This window comes from Camelus bactrianus, chromosome 4, assembly GCF_048773025.1.
Source record: "Camelus bactrianus isolate YW-2024 breed Bactrian camel chromosome 4, ASM4877302v1, whole genome shotgun sequence".
In the NCBI taxonomy this organism is placed as follows: Eukaryota; Metazoa; Chordata; class Mammalia; order Artiodactyla; family Camelidae; genus Camelus; species Camelus bactrianus.
Genome location: NC_133542.1, coordinates 19,725,994 through 19,753,566, shown reverse-complemented (window position 1 = coordinate 19,753,566; position 27,573 = coordinate 19,725,994). Strand labels below are relative to the sequence as shown.

Here is a 27,573-nt window from a genome sequence, read left to right as displayed (position 1 = left end):
GTCTCCGGCTTGGGGCTTCTCATCCTGTCCTCTTGTTTGCTTGCGGACTGCAGGTTCGTCCCAGAGGCCTGGTCGGCCTGCTCGGTCACCTGTGGTATGGGGACCCAGGTGCGAATAGTCAGGTGCCAGGTGCTCCTGTCTTTCTCCCAATCCGTGGCTGACCTGCCTGTCGACGAGTGTGAAGGGCCCAGGCCGGCATCCCAGCGCCCCTGTTACGCAGGACCCTGCCACGGAGATGTTACGGAGTTGACCCCGGAAGAGAGCACCCTCCTGCGTGCCCTGCAGGATGTCGACGAGCTCTACGACTGGGAGTACCAGGGCTTCACCACGTGCTCCGAGACGTGTGGAGGAGGTAAGGCGGGGGGACCTGGCTTGGATCCTCGCCATCTTCTTGTCCTTTCTCTGTCACTTCCCTCCCTGCATGCCACCATGTCACACGACTGCCTCTAGTCCAAGACCAGTAAGTCAAGGGAGCAAGCCAATCTAAATGTAAAGCGTTCTGAATGAAACACAGATGTCTTTCTCCTTTGGCTTGAGTGGCTTTCAGACTGTCAGCTATGAGTGGACACAACTAATGCTGTTACTCTGAGCTGTCACTCTGGTTTGTTGCACTCTATCCGAGGGTATCTGACTGAGAAACACAGTTGACACCGACTTGGCAGTGCTGTCAACGGTCAGTTTCATTTATCTACGCCCTTGCCTCAGTGCGTGTGGTACAAACCAAGACCCAAGACGACAAGCGTCTGCTGTTCCTGGGAACAGGCTGCCGTCCCTCTGCTTTACTCAGCTGATCCCCTCGGGGACAGGGTGTAAAGGGCAGTTAACACTGTGGTTACCAGGAACTGGAAAGGAGTTTAAAGATGACAGGCTGACGCCAGGCTGACCCCACCGCCATTTGACAGATGAGAAAACTAAGATACAAAGAAGCTGAGTGACTTCTTCGAGATCACATAGCTAGTGAGTGACAGTTGGGACGGCTAATAAATTTATTTATTTCTCTGTCTAAAGTCTTTCCATCAAACCACACTTCTTTAAGCCCTTAGAAAGTTCCTGAAGCTTTCTCATCAGATGAATATTATTTAAATAATGTTAAACGTTCCCATGTATATTGACCTGTTTCTCTTAGGTGTAGTCCAGGTGTTTTGTTTTGTTTTGTTTATTTCAGGTATTATGAATGGAACTGTAGTGGGAGAAGGCCTTTAAATCAACAGTTAATTCTTCAAGATTATGACCTTTTGTACTGCTATGGAAAATACATTAGATTGGTATCACCACCGTCTCACGTCTACTCCCAAGAGATTTTGCTAGGCGATGACGTGCTGGCTGACTTCCCATCAAATCCCTCTCGGTGGCTGTCAGTAACCCCTTTGTCAAGCTAAGGTTCTGCATTCTCAGCATAGTTTCTTACTGAATTGGTATAAAAATATATATATATTTAAATTATTTCCCAAACTGTTTTCTAAACCATGACATTTTGGAAACTCTTTTAAAAAAGCATCTCTCATCATGACTGGGAATGTAAGAATACACGTGCCCACATTGTTTACATGCAGTTGAAAAGGAGCAGATTGTGGAACAAGTAGAAGCAGAGAATCAGTTTTCTCCATCAGGTCGTTTTATCCGTGTTTTTTAGTCTTGACCTCGAAGTTCTCATTTGTTTCTAAGTCTTCCAATTTCAAACCGTGGGGTTCCAAAGTATTTTAATGGAGAGCCTGTTATTTTAAAACCTCAATTTTTCCATCTGATTCTGGAAGACAGTTTCTTGGAACTCAGCTAATCTGCGTTCCTGTGGTGCTCCCACTCACAGTGAGAACATCTCTTCTTCCGTGCTTAATGAGGGAGAAGTGTGAAATCCGCTTTGATGATCTCCGAGCCTGGGTAGGAGCTGAGAGGTCAGGTGGAAAGGCCACAGCCGGTGGCTACAGTGGCTTCTTTCCAATCTAATGAATGATTCAAGGGTTCAGATGGTGTGTGTTTATCCCCAGTTTCCATGATCACCTGAATGGAACGATCACAATCTCTGGTTAAAACGAATGTACTTTGAGAGATCATAATTTTTTTTTTCAGTTATGATTGTCAGTTATAAGTCAAGCCTGGAGCTTTATGAGCAGATGGGGAAAATGATGCAGTAATGGAATATGTAAATAACCAGATACCTTTATCTCTAAGATTCTCACCATTCTGCTGATCAACTAGGGGTGTAAAATTCAGTGTCAAGAGTATGCCAGATGTTTTTAATTTAAAATGTTTTCGGGAAATGATGATTTGGAAATGACATTTGTGTATTTGATATATAATTGATCTCTGCTTACAGGAACCAAGCATCTTTGTATAACATAAAGTGGATATTATTTATACCCAAGGCAGTGTGAAGTGACTGAAATGTCTTAGGTCTTTAAGTGTCAACAACTGTGAACACTTACCTACAGTTGTATATCTATGCCTGAGATGATAGAGTTGAAAATTCCAAAGCGGTGAAAGTATATGAGTTTCTATGGTCCGTGTTGATGTCCATACACACTAAAAATTCTTTAAGGGTACGAGACGTATATTTTGAAGTCATTGTTTGGCAGTAACATTTTATTGTATTACCAACTTTGATCTGTCACTAGACTATAACCCACAAGGCTATATATGTTTTTAATCATTGCTGCTGAAGCCAATCAAAAATATGCTGGATTAACAGATAGATTATAAATCAATTTGGGGTGATAAGACCGGTCAAGCTAATTTTATTGTTTTTGTCATCTCAAGAAATGGAATTGGATAAACACGAAATTAACCTTTCACTTAGCATTGGGAACAACCAGAAGGAACTAGTTAGTAATTTAGGCTGGAGTTGATGGCTGAGTTTCCCCACACTGTCGTCAAATGTTATGTAACAATGATGCTCTTCTGGGAGATATAAACACTGAAAATCCCATTTTCTGGAAGGCGGAAAGTGAGCCTAACCTGTTCAGATCTGTGTCCTGTGTCCCACTATCACTTCCTTATTATATTTTAATTTCCCGTTCGTGAACTGATAGATATGGTCAAGGAGAGCGGATTTGAACCTGAACAGCTTTATTATACTGGCCTCCTAGATGGTAAAATTGACATTAAAATCTAGCTGAGGCAAAACTGGACATTGACTTCAGCAAGAATAAAAGGTGAAATCCTGTCCCTCTTGTTCCCTCTTCCTTATGCTTCTGTCAAGAAAGAAAACCTCAGAATCAGAAAGGAAGGTCTTTAAATGTGTTCGTTGCTGGTTTAAAATGTCCTCAAAGCATAAACTAGCCCATTTGGAAAGAACACAAGTTTCGTGAGCTCACTTCTCACATTCTGGCCTGACTCCCCTGAGCCAAGTGTCCTGTGAACTAACAGGTGAAGTCTTCACGGGTCTTCCCTCCTCCAAGTTCCCACGCCCCCCATTTGAGGGCCACTCCCTTATTCCACATTCCTTCCTCCAGGCCCTCATTCCCACCACCCCTTGGCCTAAATTGCACACTGTGCTTGGAACACCCTGCCCTTTAGACATTTCATTCGTTCATGCCACAAAAATGCCTTGTGTGTTGGCCACAGGGCTGGTCCCAGATACTCCTTCATCACGACAGAGCTCTGCCCTTAGCTCCCTAACTCCAGCCCCACCGAGGAATGCTGAGGCCACTGGCCCTTATGACAGCAGACCCTGAACACACAGGGTTGTGGAAGCCGAGGGCATTGTTCTAGAAAGTGTTAGATGAGAATGTAGTAACTCTAGAATGCTTCCTTTTTGTGTGTGCTTCTCTTCTTTTCAGTTATACACTATATATATATATTCTTTTTCATTACAGGTTATTACGTGATATTGAATATAGTTCCTTATAGTATACCGTAGGACATTGTTGTTAACCTGTTTTATATTTAGTAGTTTGTATCTGCTAATCCCAAACTCCTAATTTATCCCTCTCTCCCCCTTTTCCCCTTTGGTAACCCAAGGCAATAGAATGCTTCTTAATGTCAGCACTTAAGCACCCTGAAGGTGATCTTTATCCTGATCTAAGATTATTGGTTGAGGTCATGTAAATGTGTTCTACATGTCTAAGTTAGAAGATTATTGATGTCCTTTTAAAAACTTTAACCCTTGTGACCCCATTCCTTGCAGTCTTGAAAGAACCTCAGTTCTACAAACAAGGGTTTCACAAAGTGGAAAGAGGTCCTATCACTCATACACCCCTCAGACGCCCCTGAAGCATACCCTTTCAAGTAAGGCAAATGACAAAAAACCCTGTGGTCCTTTCCTGCCTCAGGGATTGTCAACTCAAATTCATAAGGTTTTCAATAGCTGACTAAAGCCAAAACAGATTTCATTTTCGAGCAATATTTAGAATCTCTGGAATACCACCAGGTAGGCAAATGAATTAGAAACTTTATTTCAAACAGAACCACAGCTCTGGAGTCTGTCTGGAAGAGTTTGTCTCATCCAGCGTCTTGTCATCATGACCTTAATAATGCCAGACTATTCCAGTGGGAAGTATCAGTGACAATATCAATAATTTCTTGTGAAATGTTTTGCTATATCATCATACCATGAATTTCAAGTGGCTCATCCCAGCTGCAACCACGAGAACATCCTGTAGTCAGAATTACAGAATATGATGGAATATCTTCAGTGTCTAGCATAAATCTCAAATGCCCCACCCTGAACTGGCCATCATCTATTTAAATTAAAGTTTTGAAGCTCAGAAAAAGCTTAGAGGATAAATTGAGAGTTCAAGATTTATAGGTACTAGCTACTGTATATAAAATAGGTAAACAACAAGTTTCTGCTGTATAGCACAGGGAACTATCTTCAATATCTTATAGTAACCTGTGATGAAAGAGAATATGAATACGAATATGTGTATGTATATGTATGACTGAAACACTATGCTGTACACCGAACTGATACATTATAAACTGACTATACTTCAATAAAAAAAGAACTTTTTAAACACTTTTTATTGATTTATAATCATTTTACAATGTTGTGTCAAATTCCAGTGTAGAGCACAATTTTTCAGTTACACGTGAATATATGTATATTCATTGTCACATTTTTTTCTCTGTGAGCTACCATAAGATCTTGTGTATATTTCCCTGTGCTATATACAGTATAATCTTGTTTATCTATTCTACAGTTTTGAAATCCCAGTCTATCCCTTCCCACCCTCTGTCCCCTTGGCAACCACAAGTTTGTACTCTATGTCTATGAGTCTATTTCTGTTTTGTATTTATGCTTTGTTTGTTTTTGGTTTTATTTTAGATTTCACATATGAGCAATCTCATATGGTATTTTTCTTTCTCCTTCTGGCTTACTTCACTTAGAATGACATTCTCCAGGAGCATACATGTTGCTGCAAATGGCATTATGTTGTCGGTTTTTATGGCTGAGTAGTATTCCATTGTATAAATATACCACCTCTTCTTTATCTAGTCATCTGTTGATGGACATTTAGGCTGTCTCCATGTCTTGGCTATTGTAAATAGTGGTGCTATGAACATTGGGGTGTAGGTGTCATCCTGGAGTAGGGTTCATTCTGGATATATGCCCAGACCAGGATTCCTGGGTCCTATGGTAAATCTATTCCTAGTCTTTTGAGGAATCTCCATACTGTTTTCCACAGTGGCTGCACCAAACTGCATTCCCACCAGCAGTGTAGGAGGGTTCCCCTTTCTCCACAGCCTCTACAGCATTTGTCATCTGTGGATTTTTGAATGATGGCCATTCTGACTGGTGTGAGGTGATACCTCATTGTAGTTTTGATTTGCATTTCTCTGATAATTAGTGATATTGAGCATTTTTCCATGTGCCTATTGGTCATTTGTATGTCTTCCTTTGAGAATTGCTTGTTTAGGTCTTTTGCCCTTTTTTGGATTGGGTTGTTTCGTTGTTTCTTATTAAGTCTTACGAGCTGCTTATATTCTGGAGATCAAGCCTTTGTCAGTTTCATTTGCAAAAATTTTCTCCCATTCCATAGGTTGTCGTTCTCTTTTACTTCTGGTTTCCTTTGCTGTGCAGAAGCCTGTGAGTTTCATTAGGTCCCATTTGTTTATTCTTGCTTTTATTTCTTCTAGAAAATTTTTGAGATGTATGTCAGATAATGTTTTGCCTATATTTTCTTCTAGGATATCTTGTCTTATGTTTAAGTCTTTGATCCATTTTGAGTTGATTTTTGTGTATGGTGTAAGGGAGTGTTCTAGCTTCATTGCTTTACATGCTGCTGTCCAGTTTTCCCAACACCATTTGCTGAAGAGACTGTCTTTATTCCATTGTATAGTCTTGCCTCCTTTGTCGAAGATGAGTTGACCAAAAGTTTGTGGGTTTATTTCTGGCTCTTTATTCTGTTCCATTGGTCTATATGTCTGTTTTTGTACCAATACCATGCTGTCTTGATGACTGTAGCTCTATAGTAATGTCTGAAGTCTGGGAGAGTTATGCCTCCAGCCTCTTTCTTTCTCTTCAGTAATGCTTTGGCAATTCTATGTCTTTGATGGTTCCATGTAAATTTTATTATGATTTGTTCTAGTTCTGTGAAATATGCCCTGGGTAATTTGATAGGGATTGCATTAAATCTATAGATTGCCTTGGGCAGTGTAACCATTTTAACAATATTGATTCTTCCAATCCAAGGGCATGAGGTATCTTTCCATTTTTTAAAGTCTTCTTTAATTTCCTTCATCACTGGTTTATAGTTTTCTGTGTATAATTCTTTCACCTCCTTGGTTAGGTTTATTCCTAGGTATTTTATCACTTTGGGTGCTGTTGTAAAAGGGATTGTTTCTTTACTTTCTTTTTCTGTTGATTCATTGTTAGTGTAAAGAAATGCAACTATTTTTGAAGGTTAATCTTGTAACCTGCTACCTTGCTGAATTCTTCGATCAGCTCTAGTAGTTTTTGTATGGGCCTTTTAGGGTTTTCTATATATAGTAACATGTCGTCGGCATATAGTGACACTTTTCTTTTCCAATTTGGATCCCTTTTATTTCTCTCTCTTGCCTGATTGCTGTGGCTAGGACTTCCAAGACTATGTTGAATAGGAGTGGTGATAGTGGGCATCCTTGTCTTGTCCCAGATTTTAGTGGGAAGCTTTTGAGCTTTTCACCGTTGAGTACTATGCTGGCTGTAGGTTTGTCATATATAGCTTTTATTATGTTGAGATATGTTCCCTCTATACCCACTTTGGTGAGAGTTTTTATCATAAATGAGTGTTGAATTTTATCAAATGCTTTTTCTGCATCTATTGAGATGATCATGTGGTTTTGTCCTTTTTCTTTTTGATGTGATGTATTACACTGATTGATCTGCATATGTTGAACCACCCTTGTGTCTCTGGGATGAACCCCACTTGGTCATTTTTTATGTGTGCTAATATTTTGGTGAGGATTTTGGCATCTAGGTTCATCAGTGATATTGACCTGTAATTCTCTTTTTTGGTAGTGTCTTTGCCTGGTTTTGATATCAGGGTGATGGTGGCTTCATAGAATGAGTTTGGGAGTATTCCCTCCTTTTCAATCGTCTGGAAGAGTTTGAGAAGGACTGGTATGAGTTCTTCTTTGTATGTTTGGTAGAATTCCCCGGTGAAGCAGTCCAGTCTTGGACTTTTATTTGTAGGGAGGTTTTTTATTGCTATTTTGATTTCATTTCTTGTGATCGGTTTGTTCAAGTGGTCAGTTTCTTCTTAATTCAGTCTTGGTGGACAGTATGTTTTCAGAAACTTGTCCATCTCCTCTAGGTTATCCAGTTTGGTTCCATATAGTTTTTCATAATATTCTCATATGATATTCTGTATTTCTATTTTATTTGTTGTAATTTCTCCATTTTCCTTCCTTATTTTGCTAATTTGTGCTCTCTCTTTTTTCTTCTTTGTGAATTTTGCCAGAGGTTTGTCAATTTTATTTACTTTTTCAAAAAATCAGCTTTTGGTTTGATTGATTTTTTTCTATGGTTTTTTTTAATCTCTATTTTATTTATTTCCTCCCTGATCTTTATAATTTCCTTCCTTCTGCTGCCTTTTGGGGTTTTTTGTTCTTCTTTTTCTAGTTGTTTCAGCTGGTGGGTTAAATTGTTTATTTGAGATTGTTCTTCTTTTTTGAAGAAGGCCCATATCGCTATAAACTTCCCTCTTAGCACTGCCTTTGCTGTGTCCCATAAATTTTGTGTGGTTGTGCTTTCATTTTCATTTGTCTCAAGATATTTTTTAATTTCAGCTTTGATTTCCTCATTGACCCATTGGTTTTTTAATAGCATATTGTTTAACCTCCGTGCTTTCCTTTTTTTCTCCTTTGTTTCTCTGTTGTTAATTTCTAGTTTCATGGCATTGTGGTCAGTAAAGATGCTTGAGATAATTTCTATCTTCTTAAAATTATTGAGGTTTCTTTTGTGCCCAAGTACATGATCAATCCTAGAAAATGTTCCATGTGCACTTGAAAAGAATGTATATCCTATTTTTGGGGGGTGTAATGCTCTGAAAATATCCACCAAATCTAATTTTTCTATTGTATTATTTAATTTCTCTGTTGCTTTATTTATTTTCTGTCTGGAAGATCTGTAGAGTGATGTTAATGTGGTGTTAAAATCTCCAACTATGATTGTATTCCCATCAATATCCCCCTTTATCTCTGTTAGTAATTGTTTTATGTATTTAGGTTCTCGTATATTGGGTGCATACATATTAACGAGTGTAATATCCTCATCTTGTATTACTCCTTTAATCATTATAAAATGTCCTTCTTTATCTTACTTTATGGCCTTTGTTTTAAAGCCTATTTTGTCTGAAAGCAGTACTGCTACACCTGCTTTTTTGGCTTTTCCATTTGCATTGAATATCCTTTTCCATCCTTTCACTCCCAATCTATATGTGTCCTTCTCCCTAAAGTGGGTCTCTTGTATGCAGCATATTGAAGGTTCTTGCTTTATTATCCAGTCTGCCACTCTATGTCTTTTGACTGGAGCATTTAGTCCATTAACGTTTCTAGGTCAGTTTACAGTAATTAATGGTAGATGTGTGTTTATTGCCATTTTGAACTTATCTTTGCAGTTGATTTGGTATTTCCTCTTTGTTCCTTTCTTCTTCCTTTTGTGGTTTGGTAATTTTCCTTTGTATTATCATGGATTTTATTTAGTTTTTGTGACTCCCGTGTAAGTTTTTGGCTTGTGGTTGCTCTTTTTTGTAAGTCTATTAGCCCATTACTATAACTGTTTTTATTAAATTGATAGTAACATGATCTCAAAGCTATCCTACTGAGAACAAAAAATTTAAAAAAGAAAGAAAAACATATTCTATGTTTTCCTGCCTCACTCTCCCACTCTCAGTGATTTAGATGTCTTCTTTTACAATTTTGTGTTTATTTATTTGTAATTTATGAGTTATCACCTTTCCAGTTGTGAGTTTCTCATTTCTGTAGCATCCTGCTGCTTTTCTATTTAGAGTAGACCTGTCAAAATTTCTTTTAACATGAGTTTAGCGTTGCTAAACTCTTGTAGCTTTTTCTTGTCTGTGAAATTCTTTATCTCTCCTTCTATTTTAAAGGATAGCCTTGCTGGATAGAGTATTCTAGGCTGCATCTTTGTTTCATTCAGGACTTTGAATATATCTTGCCACTCCCTTCTGGCCTATAGTGTTTGTGTAGAGAAATCAGCTGAGAGCCTTATGGGGGTTCCCTTGTAACTCACTCTTTGTCTTTCTCTTGTTGCTTTTAGGATCATTTCTTAATCCTTGACTCTCGCCATCTTGATTATGATATTTCTTGGTGTGCGACTATTCGGGTTCTTCCTGTTTGGGACCCTCTGAGCCTCCTGTACTTGGATATCTGATTCATTCTTTAAGTTTGGGAAGTTTTCAGTCATGATTTCTTCCAATACCTTTTCAATCCCCTTTGATCTTTCTTCCCTTTCTGGGACCCCTATTATGCAAAGATTGGCACGCTTTATGTTATCGCATAGGTCTCTTATGCTATTTTCATTTGTTTTTATTTGTTTATCTTGTAGCTGTTCTGATTGGGTGCTTTCTATTGTCCTGTCTTCTAGGTCACTTACTCGTTCCTCTACGTTATCTAGTTGGCTTTGTCCAGCCTTTAGATCATTTCTCATCTCAACCAATGAGTTTACCAATTCTACTTGGTTCTTCTTTATAGCTTATATTTCATTTTTGACATATTTAATATTGCTAAACCCTATTTCTTTTAGTTCCTTCAGTACTTTGATCACTCTTTTGAAATCTTGATCTAGTAGGCTATCGATGTCTGTTTCATTTATCGTTCTTTCAGGGGTTTTCTCTTGTTCTTTTAATTGGAAATGGTTTCTCTGCTTCTTCATTTTGCTCATACCTCTCTGGCACTGTGGTTTATGGAGTATCAGTTATCTATTGTGGTCCTTAAGGAGTTTATCTATCTAATGCCTATGCAGGAATAAAACTTGAAAAAAAGAGAGAGAGAGAAAGAATTTTAAAAGAAGGGAGAAAAAAAGGTTTGAAAACAGTGTATAATGAATAATAGAAGAGCAAGTTGAAGCAGAAAAGCAATCGGGTTGAGACGTCCTTTAAAAACCTTTAAAAAAGGAGAAAAGAGGAAAAAATGTATTTGAAACCTGTGTATAATGAATAACAGGACATGAAAAGCAAGAGAAATAAAAATGAAATGTGGATTTTTAAAAACAATAATAAAAATATTTATAAAAAATTTAAAAGGAATTAAAACTGGGGGTATATATTGTTTAAGAAGTAAAAATTAAAAGGGTAAATAGAAAATAGAACAGGTAAAAACAGTTTAAAAAAAAAAAAAAGGAAGGGGGGGCGGTGTACTCCTGTAGACTGTGTGCTCTTAATGGGAAGTCTTTCTTTGTCCTATTTTGGAAGCTCAGCTTGCTGTTTTCAGAGGCCCTCCATTGGCGCCCTCGTCTTTGCTGCTCCCAGTGCCTGTCAGCAAGCAGATCGCACCCCCTCCCAACACTGGGTCAGGTGCAGCTCTCCTTTGCTGTGGGCAGGCGGGTCACTGCCCCTCCCGATGCCGCAGTCAGATGTTGCAGACTGGCCAGGTAGGAGGGCGGGTCGTGCCCCCACCCAGCACTGCGGTCAAGGCCTGCGTGCCTGTGGGAAAGGCCGGGGGCTGCCCGCCCTCTCCCGGTGCCCATCGCTCCGCTGCTCTGTCGCTGCGCGCTCCTCCTTGGGTTGGCGCTCCGCAGGCAGGCTTGGGGAAGATGGAGGAACAGCCCTGCCCCTGCTCCGGGCCAAAACCCAGCTCCTTGTTTGTCTTGGCGGAGCAAGTTCTCTGAGGGACCAGGACAGAAGGATCTTATCTGCCTCGGGCTGTAGACAAGTCTCTGTCTGGCCTTTGAGGCTGCTAAGCCCTTAGGTGTGGATGCAGGTTTCGCCTCTGCCCCTGCCTGGATGCTCAGCGCCGGAGGATATGGCGGCTGTGCCTGAGCCCCGCCTCTCTTCCCCCGAAAACGTTCCGAGGGTTTTCAGAGATGGGGGTGTGCACCCTTCCCCCCAGGGCACAGCAGCCGTGTTGTTTTATGGAGGGCCCTGTGCACCCACAGCCATGGTGCGCAGCCCCCTGCAGTCCCCCACGACTGCCTCAGTGCAGCCGCCCCCGTCCTCCGCCCGGCTCGGGTAGCCTGGCCCTGCCCGCAGCTGCCGGCCCGCGTCTCGGTCTGGGTGTCGCAGGGACCCTCTGTTCCCGTTTAACTTAGTTCTGTAGGTCAAGGGCTGCTCTGTACAGATCGGAGCCTCGGAGGCCCCTCGTCCGTCCCGCTGGCCTCTCAGTTGGAGAGGGGAGACCCAGCGAACGAGCGCCAGTCCTCCTTTGCCGCTCCCTCCCCTCGGGACCAGTCCCGCGCTGTTTTGCCTTTTCTTTTCTTTTTTCCTTTTGTCCTACCAGATTTTTTGGCATCTCTATCTTTTGAAGAGGACGATGTTTTGTCAGAGTTCCGCAGGTGCTCTGGTTGGCTGAGTGGGTCTGTGGATGTGAGTCTTGGTGCATTTGTGGGAGAGGGTGAGCTACGAGCATCCTTCTACTCTGCCATCTTGGCCTCCTCCCCAGAACATTTTTTTAACTTTTTAAAAAGCGTGGACAAAAGAAAATTGTCATTCATGGCAAAAGGGCAAATATGGTGACTTTTTTCTTTTTTAATGTTTGATTTATCAGACTTACTAGGAAAAAAGAAAGGCAATTCAAATTCTGGCTTTAAAATGTCACTTTTTAAATGAAGGTCTTGCTGGATAACCTTTCTGTCAGTGTAGCATCACCTCAGGAAGCAGTCACTCTTAAATGGGGTGATAACTTCTTGGAGAAAGGGTAGCTAGAAGGAAAGAAGTAAGGGCTGATTAGTGATAGGTCGTTGTACTATTTTAGGTACTAATTAACGAAGTAACACAGAAAATTTTAAAAAGAAAATGGATGTGTATTTCTATAAAAAAACTATATAGATGGTCACATACTCTGCTACAACTGTATACAAATATTTAACAACAGATATCTTTAGATGTACATATGTTTATATACGTAGCTATGTGTGACTGAAAGCAAACTATCAAGAATGTCCTTTCTCTCCTCTTCCTTAAACTGAACTCCACTGAAATGATTCCAGATGCATGTCTAGGTTATTCCTGAAGATCTGCAGCAGATGTAACAGCCTCTTAGTATTTTTTGAATGTTAGTGCTGTCAGTCATCAAAGTTCCAGTGCTAAGGCACAGCCATTACAGCTTCACCATTTATCAACTGTATGACCTTAGCAAGTCTTTTCACCCTTTAAAGCCTCGGTTTCCTTATCTGTAGAATGGGGAGAAAAATAGTGTTTGCCTCATGGAGTTGTTGAGAGGATTGAATGGGGCATATCAAGTTCCTAGACTCAATACTTGGCTAATAATGTTCACCCTGTGGATTTTTGCTTTTGCTGTTATGACTCCGGGAACCAGATTGCAATGTCTGGACATTACATTACCTGGTTACGTGTGTCCCTGCTCCATGAAAGTCTCCACGAGGGATCCTGCACCCCACCTTGGAAGACCCGCCGAGTGACCTTCTGCCAGTCATTCCTCAGACTCGTGATTTGTTAGCTCTGCGATTGGGGCGTGTGGGTGTCAGTAGGAAGATTGTCTTCCACAGATGTAGAAAAGACTGTCTTCCTTGAATGCAGAAAAGATTGTCTTCCATGAATGCAGTTATTAATCATCTTGTTCTCTTTCTTTGTTCCAAATTCCTAAGCTGCTCTTGGTCACTATAGAAATGAACCAGAATCAGAAGGAAACCAGCAAAGTCCAGTTTACAAAATGTTGAATATTAAAACATGGCTCTGAGCCCCTCTTCCAAATACAACCATATCCTATTGATTAAAATATAACGTGTGAAGTTCTCGGGGCCATTTTTGGGTCACCCTTCTCCCCTTCTGCATTAAATTACCCTGTTTCAGCATTGGCAGCTAGATAGCTTGGTGGCTTTTTTTTTTTTTAAGCTTTTCAGCAGTACTGGTGGCAGCCTGTCCTCTTTGGGGGAGTTGCCCTCCTGAAGAGGCACAAAGCTAGGAGTGTTTCTGCAGATGGAGAGACGCCTGACAAGATGGGCAATCCAGGCTTTAAACTCCCGACATGCAGGGAGGCCCCCATCTACCCACCCAATCGCAGAGACCTCCCACCAGCCACCTTTACTGCCCTTGCCCACCCCTCACATGCCCACTCTGGTCTGATGGTGTGATCTGTGCACAGGTGTCCAGGAGGCTGTGGTGAGCTGCCTGAACAAACAGACGCGGGAGCCCACTGATGAGGACCTGTGCGTGACCAGCCGGCGGCCCCCCCAGCTCCTGAAGTCCTGCAGTCTGGATCCCTGCCCAGCAAGGTAAGAGGCACGCTGCCTGCCCCGCTGCCAAGGAGCGTGATCAGAATGGGGTGCGTCTGTCCGTGGGCAAGACCAGAGTGCTTATTGTTATCCAGTGTTTTGAAAACCAATTAGCATCAGTTCAAACTTTTAGTCAAATCCACTTAAATTTAATTGAAACCAGGGCTTTGGAATTCCAGCTCAGTGGTCATGCTCAGGGTCCAGAAAGCTCCATGCACTGAAGCAAGCCCCGTGGCATGGCCGGCATGTGCACAGACCACACTGCTGCTTTCTCCTAAAGGGAACGTGGACTGACCACAGACTTGATGGTCTCTGCCACCTTTTAGCCTGTGTCCCACGCCTTCGCACCCTAGTAATGGATGGGCTTGTGGCCTGCAGGAACTGAAGCATCTGGGCGGTATAATTGATCCACTGTGAAATCTGTATGCACGCAGCACATAGATTCATTGTAGCACGCTGTGGGCTGTGTGTGTGTCACTCACTGCACATAAATCAGTTACAGCATTTCATTGTTCAACCCTGCCTGGGTCTCTTTATTACCAAGCCTTGAGTCTTAATCTATCCAATGGATTGGATGCTTTGGTCCCACAATTTTCTGGTGTCTTGAGAGCCTTGCCTTCAGGTACTTGTTTGGAGTGAGTATGATTCTGCCATCTCATCTGTGATTTTGGATTCAAAGAGGGACATTTAAAGAACCAAAGCCAGACTTTCAAGTCTGCTGATGGGAGGAAGAATGTTCCTGGATCATATCCTGGGTATGATGGGGGTGGCTGTCTCTGAATGGTATTTCTTGCGTTTCTGTAAAATATCACACAAGACACAATGTGTTGCCTATGGGAATTGACGATAGTTTTCTGGTGAAGCTAATGCTGTTTGTCTTACTTCTCCGCCAACTAGATGTCTTTCTGTGGGACTTAGAGGATACAGATTACAGGCCTCCTGGGATCAGATCAGAGCACAGTCCTGCAGTGACTCTGTCCTGCTCGTCACCAAAGTCGTTCTGTATATTGATCTGAAGGGTGGGCCTGGCTTCTCTCTTCAAATGCAGGCCTGAAGAGGGCCACTAGTGCCCTGCTCTCCAAGGCAACTGGAAAATCAGCCAGCCAGTAAAATAGAGTCAAGGGCCATCCAAGAAAAGCCTAGATCCAGTGCACAGAATTCTGAGAAACCTCCTTTTCTGTCCCTGCTTACATCTCTCTTCTGCCCTCACCATTCTCCAGTGAGCCTAAGACCTTACTACATGGGCAAGGGGTCCAAACCCCCTGTATTTGACTGCAGGAAGAAGCAGAAGGGATTGAGCTGGGGCAGCCTGCCAGGACCCTGGCTAGCAGGTCAGGGAGCCTGGCTTCTCATCCTCACTCTGCCACCCACTGGCTGTGTGGCATTGGGCAAGATGTCTGCCCCTTCTGTTTCCACATCTGCAAAGTGAACTAGCTGTAGTAGACAGTCTGCCATCACCATGTCCTGTGCAAATAATCCCATAGCTCTTCCTGACTCTGCAGGCAGAAACATAGACTGCTGCTGCTGCTCCTTCGTGCTGATAATTGATGTCATTTCTGCTCTGCTTATTTACCAGCACTTTAAAAACAAGCATGGGGGTCTTTGGAACCACGTTCCAGTGTTGTAATGATATCCAAGGGCTGTGATGAGCTGACGCAGTGCTGAGGAGTCAGTACCTGAGGCAAACAAAATCCTCCGGGATTTGCAGCCACTCAGCCCCTCCCTTCCTGGACAACAGAAGGAATAGGACACAGGATGTCCATCCCATCCTCCAGGTCCTGACTCTGGTTAAATTAGATAAGCTTAATTTACTCTATGACCTTTTCCTTAACTCCAAAACAAGGACTCTTGTTGGGCTTAACATTGCATTTGCTCCATATAAACACAGTGCTTTAATTTCCACCAGCCAGCTGTCAGACTGACAGGCAGAACCTCTTCCTGGGCACAGCTGGGGATTTCTTGGGCCAACTATACACAGTTGAGCGTTTGTAGAATGAAGCTGATTGAAACAACAAAGGGGGCCAAAGTGGCCTGATGTGACTCGCTCTGCTCTCTTCATCTCTCATCCATCCAAGAGCCAATGCAGATTTTTATCTTAACAGTGAGAAAGATACAGAGGTGCGTCTCCTGTGAAATATTCAGTCTGACATGAGGTCTGGGGGGGATCTCTCCTTCTGAATGTCGATGTCAGATGTGTATGAAAGAGAAAATGTGTTTAGTAGGAGCATGATAGTGTGTTGTTTTCCCAAGCACTTTCTAGTCAGTTAGGACTCATTTAAATCTTTAATTCCCAGTTTTTACTGTGCGTGGATCAGTGTTCCCTGCACATTTTGGTGTGTCCCCTGATGAGCCCCGAGTTTGCATACACTGTCTTTTGGGCTCTTGACTCTTGCTGCTGTCTGTGTCTTCAAAAAAGCCATAGCATTTTCTGTGAGATACACAGAAATGATGCTCTGAGTCCTAGTCACCAGGCTGTGTCTCTTAGAGGCGGCACTGGTTAAGATAAGGAGCTTTTCCAGGAAGCTGTTAGTCTTACGGAAGACCAGTTAGGGACCTGCTCTTCCTCTTGCGTGCAGTCAGATTGTCAGCTCGCACAGAGACTACCAAAGGCCGTGGAAGGCGTGTCCTCTCTAGGCGCCTTCTCCTGGTGGCCTGTGTGACTGTCAGAGCCAGTGTCAGAGCGCCTGTCCAGCCTTCACCAGGTTTTGGCAGATGGTCTCAGACCTAGCTGTTCACAGCAGGAAGGGTGTGTCCTCAAGCAGGAGCTATCCTGATTGTTCCAATTTGTGTGTGTCCATGTGCACACCAACTGTGTGCCTTTTTTTTAGGACCCTTAAAAAAAAGAGTCATCCATTGAAGAAGGCTAGTTTTTCACATCCTTGCTGTCAGCTTTGTCTTCTCCTCCTCTCTAACCACCTAGCGCCTAGCATAATACCCAGCACATAGTAGGTGCTTATTAAGTGTTTACTGAATAAATGAATATAAAGGACTGGAGCCAGTTTTTTAGGAGTCATGTTTAGACCCTAACGATAGCTGGGGAGACCCCAGTATGCTCTCTCCTCTCCATTCCCCTTATCCCATCCCACCCACCCACCAGGTGGTACTGAAAATGCGGTTACTCGAGTCTCTTCTTTACATTTAAGGCTTTAAATTACCGATTTAAAACAGAAATAGCCTCAGGATAAATAACCCTTTATGTTAGCAGCCACGTATGACCAGGTGTTCCCAAAGTAAGAACATGAGGACAAACTTTATCAGAGGGGAGCGCAGACACGATGGAGGTTGAGGGGGTTGTCAGCATTACCCAGGGAGGACTTGGATCGTGTGGAGAGACGGGAGGTCATACATCCAGGACAGGTGTTAATCCCTTAACAACCTTGCTTGAAATTGGCCAGAAGAGATGAGGACCATTTTTGCTTGGGAGCTGACAATGGTGAGAATTTGGCACCAAAGTTGATAACAAAGAAGGTCTCATGACAATTAAGGAAAATTATTTGAGGTGCCATTGCCACCCTCTGAGTAATCTGTGTCTAGAAGCCCTGTCACACTGCCCACCTTCACTGGTGGGTGAGACCCGCTTAAGGGAGAAGTACCCAAAACAGAGCTAAAATCAGTCATTAGGAAAGAGGTCAGCCCCCTATTCCTAATTAAAAAGCTGAGTGTTGTCATTATACAAGTACTACATGAATATTCTTATTTTTAACGCTCAAGCACAATAGAAATAAGAAAGAAAGGCATACTCTCCCCTGTCACCACCATGCTCTCCAGCCCCAGTTCCTTCTCCCCAGAGATAACGGTGGTTAATGGCATCATACATACCTTTCCTGACCTTTCTCTATGAATGTATATACATATATGAACATATACAAACATATCAGGGTTTCTTTCCTTTGTAAATGGAATCGTACTGTATATAATGTTTGGCAACCTGATCTTTCCCTTAATAATAAGCACTAAAGGTCTTTTCTATTCCTAAGACTAACAAAATAAAAACCTGCAGGTAGCTTAAGACCTGTGTTAAAATCCTGCTCTGTCATGTTTTGCTGTGTGCCCTTCGAGAGGTCATACACCTTTTGTGGTCCTCAGATTCTTCATCTCTAAAATAGGTTTCTAGTGGGCACTCAGAAAAATTAATTCTCCACTCCTTTCCCTTTCATTTTGGGTGAGAAATACTTTGGGTTTGTATTCAGAACTTAAATTTGATTTGACTTTCTCTCTGATTTGACAAAATCTTAATAATTAAGCTTCACAATCCTCTCCCTGGTTTATAAGAGCTGTGACATGAGCAGCCCTAGGAAAGCTAGAAAGCACTACCTTAAAAGAAAAAAAAAAGAGTCTGACTGTTATTAATTATAAGCATTTGATAGCTTGGCCAGTGTGTGTTGAAAAGATTTGGTAAACGTATGTGGAGGAGGGGAGAGAAGTAAGCAATGAAAGCCAGATGGCTGAAAATGAAGGAAATTCCAGGCAATTTCTGCAGCTTTGTTCTAACATACTTTTTAAACTAAACTTTTATTTCTCTGCAACAGAGAACAGCTGAGTGGTGCAGAATAGATAAACAGTCAAAGGGGGTGGGGGGAATGCCCTTAATTCCAGGAACAGGACTTGGTTTCTGCCCCCTGCCCCAACCTCATTCCCTTTTCTCAGACCTGGGGTGGTTCGTAGGACCAGTAAGAAATATAAAAGAAGTTTGAGAATCCTTATTTGAGACGAGAATGTTAAGGAAAACTTAACAGTCTTAAAGGTCACTGAGTCTCTCTTTGAAAGCAAACTTCAGAATGCCTATTTTATTGTACACTAACCAAATCCATGCAGACTAGCAGCGAAGGATTTCCAATTTCTAATTTTCTTTTATATTAGCCTAAAATGGCTACAGCAGAAGGTGTTGCCTTTTTGCACAATCATGTTTTAATTTACTTGGTGGAGTTTTCAAAGCCTTACAGGCACCATCCCCTTGGACAACTTGTTTTAAGGGTTACTGTTCAACATGCTCTCAAAATAATGGTTTATTTTCTGCTGTGTTCCCAAAGTTTCCATATGCTGCCTTTTGGCTCTGTCCTGACTAACTTTTCAGTGCTTAAAGTGAAAGCACACCAAAGCTCACTGGCGTCCACAGAAATTGAGTCCAGATTTAGAGGCCATATTCAGGCGCCTTTGGAGAGCTCATGCTATTACTATTGTCATCCTCCTCCTTGGTAAATCCAGGTGCGTAATCATACTGTCTCTCTCTTTTCTTCCACTGATGGACAAGTTACAACAGAAGAACTTGCCAAGACCTGTTTCTTACAATAGGGCCTGATTGGCCCAGTGGTGGCTTCTGCTATTTCTCTGCCCAGGAATGTGTTGGCCCAGTGATCAGAATTGTCCTCAGCAGTGTTTTGATTTCAAGAAGGGTTAACGTCACATGTTTGCTTGCCTCGGGGCCTCAATCTTCATTTCTCTTAACGAGAGCCCTTTCCATGGTTACACATCACCTCTTTTATCAACCTCAGACCTCTGTGAAATGAGCTTTGATGATACTAAAAGTTGCTTGGCAAGCACAGCTTTAGTTGTTGCATGAATCTGGGGTAAAAATCAAGGGGTTGGGTCAACCTTCTCATCTTATCATCTGAAAGCACAGATGACTCATTGCAAAAAGATAGAAACATCGGCTTGAGGAAAATCCATTCTGTTAAGTCCTGAGAGGGAAGCTTCCCTGGTTTTTTACTATCTGTGTAGTTGGACAGCCCTTTGGACCACTTAATTCTGCCTGGACCCTGGCAAAGTCCTTATATAGACCACTGACTGAAGTTAACCTTGTGCCCAAAGTATATGAAAGTGTTTCACATCTTAATTCAGTAAAAAATAAAAATGCACTGGGTATCTTCACGAACAGTGATCTGCTTGTATCTGGTCCTCAGGGACGACTAAGAAAATAAACCCCATTCTAACAGCGTTATCAGTTAACAAAGGAGGAAGATTTCAAAACTGTCACTGCTTTGACTGAAACAAGCACAGGATTTGGTGGGAGTGTGAGGCTGAGGGAAGGGCTTCCTGGAGGAGGCGATGCCTATGCTGAATCATAAAGCATAAGGAAGGGTTATCTAGGTGACGAAGAGCGAGAAGAGATGTTACAGGCAGAAGGAAAAAGCATGAACATGGAGGAAAGGACAAGAGTTTGGAGCTAGTGTTAGAGGGTGGACAGGTGCCAGCTCTGTGTTAAGTTGTTTGGTATTTATGTCCTATAGGGCAACGGGGAGCCGTGAAGAGGAGTAAAACGGGGGAGTACAACAGATAGATTTGCTTAGAGAGAAATGACTCTGGCTGCACTTCCAGCAGAGGTGCAGTGGTAACAGTGGCTAGCTTTTGTTGTCTTACAGGCACCTGCACTTTTTCTCGTGTAGTGTCACAAAGAAATAGCGTACTTGGTGTAACCTACATCCTTATATCTTCATTAAAAGTAATTAAAAGACCTCCGGCCTAGGTATGTTAGCATCAACGCACTGTGATGTGGACTTGGTTAGTCCACCTGGCAGGAGGATTGAGTCCAGGTAAGGGTATCACAGGGGTGGGAATGAGAGGTGCAGCTGGATGATCCCCGAGGCCCTTCCAGGTCTGACATTCTAGTTCCCTGAAGGGAATGATAATTATCCGCAAAACTGAAGTTTTTCAAGAGAGAAAATAAAGGAGACTTCTGTTAGGAAAATACCTTGAGTCAAATAGAAGTCCCAAAGACAAAGCACCTCTTTCAGTCACAAAACAGGAACTGGCTTTAACTATCAATTAAGGAGCCGGGAGAAATCAGAGAACAAGACTTACATTTCTGTAAGAAAAATCTAGGTGAGAGCGTTCAGGACACAAGGATGGTGCAACACTGAAATGATGAGTATTTGTAGAGTACCTTAATGGTGTTTGTCCATGTGTAAAAGGACACAAAATGCCCTTCATCCCTCGATTTAGAATTTTATAGTGCTCTTTAAGAAAACTGGAATTTCTCTTTATTCAGCCTCCATTGAGCAGATATTTACTTGACCACCTTTGTTTATTGACTGCCTACTGTGTGCTGGGCATTGTGCTTGGGATACAGGAATGAACAAACCCACTTTGTTCCCTGTAGCAGGTAGAGCCAGAGTTTGGGGAATGGTCCTGGAGAAGCCATTACATTTTTTTTTTTTAATCTTGGAGACTTTAAATGCTACCCCTCTAAAGATAGTTATTAAACTAAACAACCTCCTGGGTTCGTCACTGCTCCGACAGCTGACATATCTGTACCAGTCATCAGTCCCACAGCTTGTAAGCACCATGGGTATGGAAATAACGCTGCCAAACAGCTTTCTGCTGTGGAGGTGGTGATGAAACAGTGGAGTTTTACAGTTCACAAACCATCAGCTTACAAAGCAATCAGCAGAAGTAGAGTCGAGACTCCCAAAGTAAATCTTGTCTACTTTTCTTCTTTGCCTTTCCCTATAATCCAGTGTTTCTGAAGTCCTGAAGTAACAATTTAAAGGCAATCCATGATTTAGCCAAAGCTTTGAAATGAGAATTATTGCTGCCTAAGTGTACCCGATGCCTTCTTTGGAAATTTTGAAAGAAGGCCTCACGCAATTTGAGATGAAGAGCTTTTCCGTGACCTTAGTGTTAGGAATCAGCTCTGTTACTAAGTTTCTTAAACTTAGAAAACAACGAAGTGGGAAGAAGCCTGGAGAAAGAGATAGAGATGTTTAGGCAACATAAAAATGAGGGAGTGAAAAAGAGAATGCTCTGATTTGTGCCCAGTAAGCTGGGGGATACCATTCAGAAACAGTGCACCGTTCTAGAAATATCATTCCTGACGTGGTGCCAGCCCAAGGTCAGGAAGTTCTTAGCATACCTGCCACAGCTACAGAAAGCTCTGTCAGAAAGCAGAGCCCAGCCAACTACCTCTTTCCTGTGGTGACTCAGTGTCCTTTTTTATTCTTGTCTTTACCATTTTTTTTCCTTCATTGTTCTGCCGAGTTATCTCTACCGGGACTGCTAGCAATTCTGTTTGGTGTTTGTGTTAGTGACACAAAGAAGCCTCGAATGATTGTCATTGGATTAACCCAGCTCCCTCCCAGACCCTGCAGACGCTCATGGCTTTCTCATGGGGCTCTGGGTTTACCTGTGGAGTGACCATCACAGAGCCCTAGGCAGACACAAACACAGGCTGTTGGCTCTGGGCTAGAACCGCTGAAGGTGGTGCATTCTCCGTAACTTCTGCTGTCAACTCTGGTTCCTGAGTGGGTACATACAACTGCTTTTCTGGCTGACAGGAGGTAGCTCCTCATGTCACTCAAAGAGCCAAAAAAGACCCTCGACCCAGATTGCATAGACTTGATACTTATTCTACTCTTAGCAATGGTGTTAAGTACCGAAGCCATGGTGTGCCTTGATGGGGACATTCTAGGAGAGGTGTAGCTCATTATCATCTTAGCATGATTTTTTTTTTTAATCAGACACCACATTTTTCCTAAGAGGAGTCTAAGCCACACTTGGGAATGGGGCGACTTCAAGACAAGAACCAAAGGAGACTTGGCAACACCAAAGCTAATTATTCCCCACCAGGAATAGTGAGGCTGCCTGGAATTAGGGAGAAATTGTGGGTTTTAAGGTCAGATGGATGTTGACTTCCTTATTTGCTTTGTGGCCTTAAGTCAGTCAGTTTAACCTCTCTAAGATTCAGTTGTCTTTAACTGTGAAACAGATATAATTGGCTGGATCAGGGGCTGGAGGGGGTGTTGTAAAGATGATTACATTCATAAAATATTTAACTAGTTCCTACCCCATACAGCAGATGCTCAAAAAAATAAGGGTCTGCCTTCTTTCTTAGTTCCCTATTCAGGAAAACATGATACAAAAAGACCTTCATGTTTATTTTAGAGTCATTGCAGTTTAGTCCTAAATTTTCTTGATCAGCTAGTGTGGAAGCAAAGTAAAGAGGAGGTGTGGCTAGAACCTAGCCTCAAGCCCGCTTTCAGCGCAGCTCTTGCCCGATCTCTTGGGCAGTTCTAGAACAGGAAGCAAAGCAGCTGGTTCTCAAGGATTCCACCATGCCCACAAAAGGCAGCAGGTGTTGGGATATTCTGTTTTATTTTAACACCTAATCCAATAAGGTGTGTTTTTTAAGAACAGCCATGAGGTGATGAAGTGGGAGCAGGGGCGACAGAGTCCAAATACTCCTAAAAAGTTAATATCCTGTGTGACATGACTGAAGGAAGTCAGGCCAGTGGGCAAGTGAGGTGTGAGTCCTGGAAAGGAGCAGCTATGTCCTGATGGTCTGAAAAGCCTGGGACAAGTCAGGGGGAAATCAGAAAGCTTGTATTAATGATGTCATTCCTAGCCAGTTGTCTCTTCAAATACTTGTGGGAGAGAGAAGAGAAGGGAAGGGAAAAAGGAAGGACGTGGAAAAGAGAAGAAAGGAAAGAAGTAAAATCCATCCCAGGGTACAGAGAAGTTCAGGGCATCTTGGCCTCACATCCTTGCTAATCTTCATGGGCCATCTTTGAGCAAGGTGGGTTGTCCCTAAGAGTTTCCCTTTATTGGGAGCTTACAAGATGCCAGGCACTGGGCTCATGACTTTGCATACATTATTTTGTTTAATCTTCCCCATAGTTTTATGAAGATTTACTATTCCTATCCTCACTTTATAGCTGAGGAAACTGAGCCTTTAGAGGGATCATGTAACTAATTAGAGGCAGGTTCAAATTTGGAACAAAATATGTTTAACTCTAAAGTTGATACAAAAGAGCTCGTGGTTCAGTCTTTGCCTCTGTTAATGATGTTTATACATCTTCCATTTTTCCTTCCTCCCCACCCTCCATTTCTCCATCCTTCCCTCCATCCCTCCTTCCCTCCTTCCATCCATCCACGCCTATATCCGTCCATCCCTGACTTATTCTAGGCACCAAGCTCTAGGCCTAGGAATTACCACATTGCAAAGATCCAGTCCTCCTAGCCCCACAGTAGCTTATAACCTAGAGAAGATCCCAGACAAATTAACAGGCTCTTCTTTCTTTGTTTTCAGAAGATAACCTTCATCTCATAGTCTCAGTTGCCAAAGGTAGAACTAGGCTCTTGGTGAAAGCTAACAGTTAAGGGATAGTGAAATATTCATTAGAGTACACACTTCTCAGGGCAAAGCCAAATGTATTGGGAATGAACTATGCTAAGAGAGAAATCAAATAGACCTAAAGTGAATGCCTTAGAACTCAGCACTGAGTCATTAGGCAAAATACTCAGTTCCTAAGAATACATTTTTATAAAGAAATACTAAGTCATCCAGAAAGATGCAGCCTGGACTTATGAATCTGGAAGACATTGGTGACTGCCTTGGAGATTTGCATCTTTGCTCTGCCACTACTAACAACCACTTAGTTGATGGCCTGTTCATGCTGTAAATTGCCAGCACCATTACTCACACACACACACACACACACACATACACACACACACACACACACACTCTCTCTCTCTCTCTCTCTCTCTCTCTCTCTCTCTCTCTTTCTCTCTCTCTACCACACACACACACACACACACACACACACACACACTCTCTCTCTCTCTCTCTCTCTCTCTCTCTTTCTCTCTCTCTACCCCCCCCCCACACACACACACATGCTTTATGTATTATTTCTCTTCCCTCCATGTCCCCCATGCGACCCTGGGTCCCTGCCTCCTTTTCTGTGCCATTCTCTTCTCTGACTCTTTCATCGTACCTCTGTCTTCTCTCCCCCAGAGACTTAATCCTAATCACCTTGCCCACTGACTCAAATTTCCAGATGACTTTTCTCTACCACTTATACCAGGAACCCAATTCTTTCATCTCCTTTTAACCTCACTCCCATTCATTCAGTTCAACTCAAGTAAGAATTAGGAAAACAAAACTACCTAAGTTAATTCTTACTAAGGTGCAAGTGACTGATTCCCAGTCCTTCATTCCAGCCTTAAGAGCATGGGTTTAGGAGTCCAAATCTAGGATGAAATCCAGTTCAGACAGTTTACTCTCTCCTTGGCCTTAGGCAGATGGTTTAGCTTCTTCTGCTGGTTAAGGGAAAATCTAGCTCTGTTCAGCAAACGTTTAGGGAATTCTTGCTGTGTTGTAGGCCCTGAAGAAACAAACAAGTCTAGGACATAGACCCTTGGGCCAGGCATTAACAGCTAGTTGGGAGGCCAGTACACAAACAGATCATGACAATGCACTGTCATAATGGCCGTAGCAGAGATATGAATGGCTGTCTTCTGGGAATCCTGAGATGGGTCCCCTAATCTAGGTCAGGGAAGGTGGCCCAGAGGAGATGACCACTGAGCTGGGTGAGTCTCTTGCTCTTATATATGTCAAAATCTTTCTTCCTAAAATTCTAATCAAACATATTATTGACACACTACTTAGATACTCCCTCTAAAGTCCCAATCCAAGTATTTCAAAAGCCCTTGGGGCAGCTTTGTGTCCTGCTTTCTGTCTCCTTTCAATCTTCCAGATGAGCCTACAGTACCTAATTCCCCTGTAGTGTAAGACTATCTCTGTTTGCTCTCAGTTAATTACCATGGAGCTGACACATTTATGGCCCATAAACATGTAATGCAATAACAATTATACCAACTGTTTAAAGTACGTCAGATTATTTACTGCCAGATTTGCTGGATCTCTGTCCCTGTGGGAGACACAGAAACTTGAAGCTTGATCATTTGTCTGTAACTCCATGCCCTCTCCAAGGTACAATGCTGCTCTCAGGCAGTTCGATGGCTCAAGAGAGGGACCTAGAACACACGAGGCAGTGTATTCGTGTTGCATCTTCAGGCAATGGTAGAAAACTCTGAAAAACAGAAGGACCACTAATATCCTGCCATTTCCTTCAGCTGTAAAGTCAGGGTCAGGAGCTCTTGGATTATACAATTTTGTAAAGTTCTCTGCACACTTGGTATTACATAAATACCAGATACTGAGTTATCACTCTACCTTCATCTCATCTTTTAAGCCACCTCTTCATCTCTTGCCCCATGAGATGTTCCAGAGGGTTGGTTTTTAGGACACAGCTATCTAATCAGTCCTGATTGAATACTTGCTTATTGTCCAGATGTCATTGGAAGGTTTGCTTAACACACAGAAACAGCAATGTTACAAAGAAATCTCAGTTTGGGAACTGATGCTCTCACCGTTTTGAGGTTTAAAGGGAAAACATAAAGGAAATGCATCCTCTGGCCTTGGTAAAACCCCACATACCAAATGTGGGTTTCTCCTTTATTCAGATTAAAAGTATATGTGGGAGAACTTTGTAGATCGTTACTGAATACATCCAGGATGCTCTTTGAGAAACTGAATTAAAGCTCTCAATCGTAGAAAATGAAGCCTACACATAACTGATGCCTTTACTGGGGGAATTTCCTGAAATTAAAAAAATCTCTGAGGGTGGTCTGTCACCCACCCCACCCCTACCTACCACACTGTTCCTGCCTCAGCCCCTTCCCCAGACTGACACGCAGGCAAAATTAAAGATTGCAGTGCCTGTATCTTGTCCATTATTTGGAGTCATCAAGTTATGGAAAAACACAGAAGGAAATTGTTACAAGCAGGATATTTACTGATGTAGAATCCACCAGGACTAGACAGACACCTTTTATCAATGCTGTTTTTGTGAGGAAAATGAGGCCAGAATTATGAAGTGGGGGAGAGGCTTATAGTGGGGCTAGATCTTCCTCACAAGATGCACCCCACTGTCAAGCTTAATTTTATGGCTTTTTTTTTTTTTTTTTTGGCACTAATGGTAGGCTGTCAGCTAGGGGGAGATAGTAAGATGCCAGTTTGGGGGCCAGGAAAGCTTCCATTTTTCTTTTCTTTATCCTAAGTTACCTGCTAGGCTCTTCCTTCTGGCCCATCCCAGGCACACCTAGAATCGCCTCCTGTGAAAACAGGCACTGTCATGTGCTTCATCTAATGGAGGTTGATGGTCTTACCCACGGTAGAGGGAAGTGAAACCACATGTGGGCTGGATTGACCCTCCCTTGATCTAGAAAAGAAAAGTGCTGTTTTCCAGCTCACCCCTGCCTACTTAACTTCCCCAGGAGGGTAGTCCTGCAGAACAAGGTTTGCAAGAGGTAGACCGCATTTCACCACACATGGTTGTGCTGCAGCTGAAGATTTAGGTCTAGAAAGTGGGCCCAGGGATTGGATTCCTTTCTCTTGACACACAGGGCGGTAGTATGTTGAAATCTTATATGCTTCGTCAGGACATCTTGCTGCATCTTTTCATCCTTAGATGTATACAGTTCCCTTCCCGTTACCTCTCTGAGCATGGGGAGGCTCTAAATGCAAGCCTGTCCTGATGTTTATGCCATTCCCATAACTGTTTAATTGTTTGCTATTTACTGTATTTGGAAGCCTCAAACTCTCCTCTGTGGACAGACCAGTGTCTGAAATGGATGGGTTTTCTGAACAGCAGATGTACCCATTTGTTCACAGAGAACTCTCTCCACCTGAAAAGCCAGTTAAAAAGTTGAAGCGTGGGTGGATTTCCACTCGAAATTCCCACCCAGGGCCATGGCAGGTGATGCTGATGGATTCAGAGACTTGACCATGAGTCCACAGTCCTCAAATATCATTGGGAATCCATGTTTGTTGTAGGAAACAATTTTGCCAACCAGTTACCAGAAACTTGTTTCTTTCATTTCCGATGACTGAGGCATCATGGTCACATGAGGACCTTGGTGGAATTGAATTCTCATCAGTTCCCAGTTAGCTATGTCACAAG

The 27,573-nt window shown here is 42.5% G+C and overlaps 1 protein-coding gene across 3 annotated transcripts in view; it reads left to right on the top strand.

The window, feature by feature from the left end:
- The window catches only part of ADAMTSL1 (ADAMTS like 1), an 825,746-nt gene that overhangs the window by 638,864 nt on the left and 159,309 nt on the right, over window positions 1–27,573 (top strand). For all 3 annotated transcript variants that reach the window (XM_045509897.2, XM_045509896.2, XM_010946030.3), the window contains 2 exons: window positions 54–352; window positions 13,702–13,831. In XM_045509897.2, coding sequence (XP_045365853.1) covers window positions 54–352; window positions 13,702–13,831 — 429 coding nt within the window. The remainder of the gene's footprint in view (window positions 1–53; window positions 353–13,701; window positions 13,832–27,573) is intronic.